The 5,000-nt window shown below is 35.0% G+C and overlaps 1 protein-coding gene and 1 long non-coding RNA gene across 2 annotated transcripts in view; one reads left to right on the plus strand and one right to left on the minus strand.

Annotated features, from left to right (window-relative positions):
• Positions 1-5,000, minus strand: part of LOC133640392 (uncharacterized) — a 404,767-nt gene that overhangs the window by 138,004 nt on the left and 261,763 nt on the right. The window lies entirely within an intron of this gene.
• Positions 1-5,000, plus strand: part of tfap2d (transcription factor AP-2 delta (activating enhancer binding protein 2 delta)) — a 75,442-nt gene that overhangs the window by 34,808 nt on the left and 35,634 nt on the right. The window contains 5 exon segments of the mRNA XM_062035115.1: positions 713-884; positions 2,854-2,964; positions 2,966-3,010; positions 3,012-3,069; positions 3,072-3,265. Of these exon segments, the coding sequence (XP_061891099.1) occupies positions 713-884; positions 2,854-2,964; positions 2,966-3,010; positions 3,012-3,069; positions 3,072-3,265 (580 nt within the window).

The raw sequence follows: 5,000 nt of genomic DNA on the forward strand, positions 1-5,000 counted from the left end.
ATAAATGTAATACATTGAAGTATCACATTTTAAAAATGTTCCAGAATGACATTCCGACAATAAAATTGCATTCGTGTCTGAAAATTGGAAAACATTTTTAGGTTAATTTCAGTTATGCAAGCGAGCAATAACCTGTGATTAATCGTTATTAAATGAAATTCCAAAGTGTGATTAATCTGATTTAAAAAAGTGATATTACACTGCTAGTGCTTCCAATACAAAGCTGAAAAATGGCCCCCGATTGTTTATGGTTTTTCTAGCTCGGTTGGTAGAGTGGCCGTGCCAGCAACTTGAGGGTTCCAGGTTCGATCCCCGCTTCCGCCATCCTAGTCACTGCTGTTGTGTCCTTGAGCAAGACACTTTACCCACCTGCTCCCAGTGCCACCCACACTGGTTTAAATGTAACTTAGATATTGGGTTTCACTATGTAAAAGTGCTTTGAGTCACTAGAGAAAAGCGCTATATAAATGTAGTTTTAAACCTTTGTGTGTAAAGGTCTAAAGAGTTAAGTTTACTGTACAATAATTCTCATCCCTAATCATCTTTAGGAAATATCTAACATAAAGTATAAAGTGCACTTTGGCTCTTCATTGTGCAAAATGATCACTTTATTAGTGTGTGTGGTTGCCTAAAATCCCACATTAAAAAAAAAACACTCCTTGTATTGTTTCCTGACACTTGCTCTAAAAATATATGTCAACAAACCCGCCAGCTCCCTCCAGGAAAAGCAACGGGCTGATCAAAATTCTCGCCTCTGGGCTCGACTGTGTTTCGGGCCTTTTCCCCCATGCCTGCCTCGTCAGGCGGCAGATGGACTGGCTCCTGTCCGGAGATCAGTGCGCATCTGGTGCATCATGCGGTGCTCCCAGTCGCCCCTGGTGCCAGTTAGCACCATATACTGGAAATGCATGCAACTGGTGCACACTGTTTTCCTAAATATATGCAACATATTGCACATTTTATTTTATTTTTTTTGATATTTTAATTGATTTGTGCCTTCATATGCGGTTACAGGAGCAGGTGTTGCAAAAGGGGGGCACAGAAAAATAGAGACACCTGCATGCACCTCGCAGAAAATTAAATGGAATTGTACTTTGCCATGCATCCTTATTAAAAGTATTGTTATTGTTGTGTTGTTGCAGGGCAGAGACGCATGCCTGCAGGAACAGATGGAGAGGGTTAAATAGTTGCTTAATTAAAGTGCAGAGTCAATGATGGCGTCTGGGCGTCAGCATGCCTCATATGTCTGCACTTTTAATAAAATCACAAGAGGAGCGCAGCCTCGCTTACAGCTGACGGCCAATAGAAACAACACTAAACAAGGCTGATTGGGGCTTAGCTCGACTACACGATGGTCTCTCTCTATTTGTTTTGATGGGCAAAGAATGTGACAGTTAGTGCATCTTCCACCCCTCCCATCTCCTCCTCCTTCCTCCCGGTTACAGTTGCATTTTGCTCCTCTCCAGGCTGTGGATCATGTGAGAGATATTCTTTGCTTTTGCCGAGTATCTGTATTTCATGTAAAGGCAAACAGAGAGCATATATGTGGTCTCTCCCAGGCTGCAGAGATCAAACGTGTGGCTATTTTTGCGGGGGGGATTATTAAAACGTTAATATATACTTTATTTTATTAAAACGTTCAAACATATTGCAAAAGTAATATAATTGAATGCAAATACAGTAAAAAAAAAAAAAAAGATCAAACATGTGGCTATTTTTTGGGGGGGATTATTAAAACGTTAAAATATACTTTATTTTATTAAAACGTTATAATATACTTTAATTCATTAAAACGTTAAAATATACTGCAAAAGTCATAGAATTGAATGCAAATATAGTAAAAAAAAATTAATAAGGATCAAACATGTGGCTATTTTTTGGGGGGGGGGGTTATTAAAACGTTAAAATATCCTTTATTTTATTAAAACGTTAAAATATACTGCAAAATTCATAGAATTGAATGCAAATACAGTATAAAAAATTAAGATCAAACATTTGCCAATTTTTTTTGAGAGGGGTATTAAAAGGTTAAAATATACTTTATTTTATTAAAACATTAAAATATACTGCAAAAGTCATATAATTGAATGCAAATATAGTAAAAAAAAAAATCAAGATCAAACATGTGGCTATTTTTCTTTGGGTGGGGGGGTATTAAAACGTTAAAATATACTTTATTTTATTAAAACGTTAAAATATACTGCAAAAGTCATATAATTGAATGAAAATAAAGTTTAAAAAAATCAAGATCATACATGTGGTTTTTTTTTTGGGGGGGGGGGTATTAAAAAACCTTAAAATATACTTTATTTTATTAAAACGTTAAAATATACTGCAAAAGTCATAATTTAATGCAAATATATTAAACAAAAATGACTGGTGGAAAAACATGCATAATCATAATAAAACAATCAAAAAGCACTGCTTGGCAACAGAAAAAAATAACCTAAATATAAATATAAATATAAACACAAAAATGGTGGTTGCACCTATAGAATCCGTAATCTTTTGAGAGAAAAAAATCAAAATGAACGAATGTATGTGAAAAAAATGTGTGCAATGTAATTTTCCGTTTGAAAATATGCACGCAAACGCACCTCAAACAATGAAAAATAAATATTAGCTGTATCGAATATATTGAAAAAATCATCAAAATTCACTGATGAAATATCCCAATGTATATATTATAAACTTACATTGTTGTTGAAAATCCGTTTGTAAAATAAAAACAGGCTTATAGGATATGGGGAGGGGAATAATATAATATTGAAAGACGCAGAAGCCCCGTGCACGGCAAGGGGGGAAAAAGCAGCGAAAATGTCCACGAAAAGTGCGTGAAAACGTTAAAAGCAGCGTGCTGGCTCCTTATCAAGGCGAAGATACAATATTTATTCCTCGTCTCCTGGGATGCTGCGCGTCTTCTATTGTCCTCCCCGTTCCTCAGTGCTGATGCTTAATTTTTCCAAACTTCTATATTACCAAGGGACCTACGACATCAGCCGAGAAATACCCCCGCAAGTACAAAATCTGCGCGCCAGCCCCGTCCGTGCAGAGGGGAGACGCGCGCCTTGCTGCCCTCACACCGACTCACAGCACTCGAGGAGGACTTGGTCTATTCGTCGCGCACTTTTACCGGGGGATTTTAACGCGTTTTTATTAAAAAAAAAACATCGGAGAGGAGGGGGAAAAACTGGTCGGTTTTTTTTTTAGGGGGGGAGAAAGCACAATGTCAGCAACCTTTCCCGGACTTGTCCACGACGCCGAGGTAAACACGACTCATTTATTTGTGCTATTATGTCTTTTTTTGTTTGTTATTTTATATATTACAGCTTTTCATTGCATAAAAAGTGGTTTATGTTATATGTGATATGGCAATACTTATTTATATATTGTGATATTATTGTACATTGTGTAAAATGCTGCATAAGTGACAAATATGGGGGGGGAAATGGCTTCTCTTTTTTCTTGCGTGGAAGTGACATCTACTTCAGGTGGTTTAAAAAAAAAGCTTTATATATTATGATATTACTGTAAAATAATTGTTGGGAAATGCTGCAAAAAAAGTGACAGATATGGGGGGAAAATTGCTTTTTGTTTTTTTCGCGTGGAAGTCACATCTCCTTGAGGTGGTAAAAAAAATATTTTATATATTATGATATTACTGTAAAATAATTGTTAGAAAATGCTGCAAAAAAAGTGACAGATATGGGGGAAAAATGGCTTCTTGTTTTTTTTCGCGTGGATGTGACATCTTCAGGTGGTTTAAAAAATGCTTTATATATTATGATATTACTGTAAAATAATTGTTAGAAAATGCTGCAAAAAAAGTGACAGATATGGGGAAAAAATGGCTTTTTGTTTTTTTTCGCGTGGAATTGCCATCTCGTTCAAGTGGTTTAAAAAATGATTTATATATTATGATATTACTGTAAAATAATTGTTAGAAAATGCTGCAAAAAAAGTGACAGATATGGGGAAAAAAATGGCTTTTTGTTTTTTTCGCGTGGAAGTGCCATCTCGTTCAGGTGGTTTAAAAAAATGCTTTATATATTATGATATTACTGTAAAATAATTGTTAGAAAATGCTGCAAAAAAAGGGACAGATATGGGGAAAAAATGGCTTTTTGTTTTTTTTTCGCGTGGAATTGCCATCTCGTTCAGGTGGTTTAAAAAATGATTTATATATTATGATATTACTGTAAAATAATTGTTAGAAAATGCTGCAAAAAAAGTGACAGATATGGGGAAAAAAATGGCTTTTTGTTTTTTTCGCGTGGAAGTGCCATCTCGTTCAGGTGGTTTAAAAAATGATTTATATATTATATTATTACTGTAAAATAATTGTTAGAAAATGCTGCAAAAACAGTGACAGATATGGGGAAAAAAATGGCTTTTTGTTTTTTTCGCGTGGAAGTGCCATCTCGTCCAGGTGGTTTAAAAAATGATTTATATATTATATTATTACTGTAAAATAATTGTTAGAAAATGCTGCAAAAAAAAAGGGACAGATATGGCAAAATAAATGGCTTTTTGCTTTTTTTCGCGTGGAAGTGCCATCTCCTTCAGGTGGTTTTAAAAAAATGATTGATATATTATGATATCACTGCAAAATAATTAGAAAATACTGCAAAAAAAGTGACATATATGGGGGGAAAAAATGGCTTCTCGGTGTTTTCGCGTGGAAGTGACATCTCGTTCAGGTGGTTTAAAAATGTTTTATATATTATGATATTACTGTAAAATAATTGTTAGAAAATGCTGCAAAAAAAGTGACCGATATGGGGAAAAAATGGCTTTTTGTATTTTTCGCGTGTAACTGACATCTCCTCCAGGTGGTTTAAAAAAATGATTTATATATATTATGATATTACTGTAAAATAATTGTTATAAAATGCTGAAAAAAAGGGGACATATATGGGGGGGGGGGGGGGGGGGTCGCTCCTCGGTTTTTTCGCGTGGAAGTGACATCTCCTTGAGGTGGTAAAAAAATGCTTTCTATA

This window comes from Entelurus aequoreus, linkage group LG23 (genome assembly GCF_033978785.1).
Source record: "Entelurus aequoreus isolate RoL-2023_Sb linkage group LG23, RoL_Eaeq_v1.1, whole genome shotgun sequence".
Lineage (NCBI taxonomy): Eukaryota > Metazoa > Chordata > Actinopteri > Syngnathiformes > Syngnathidae > Entelurus > Entelurus aequoreus.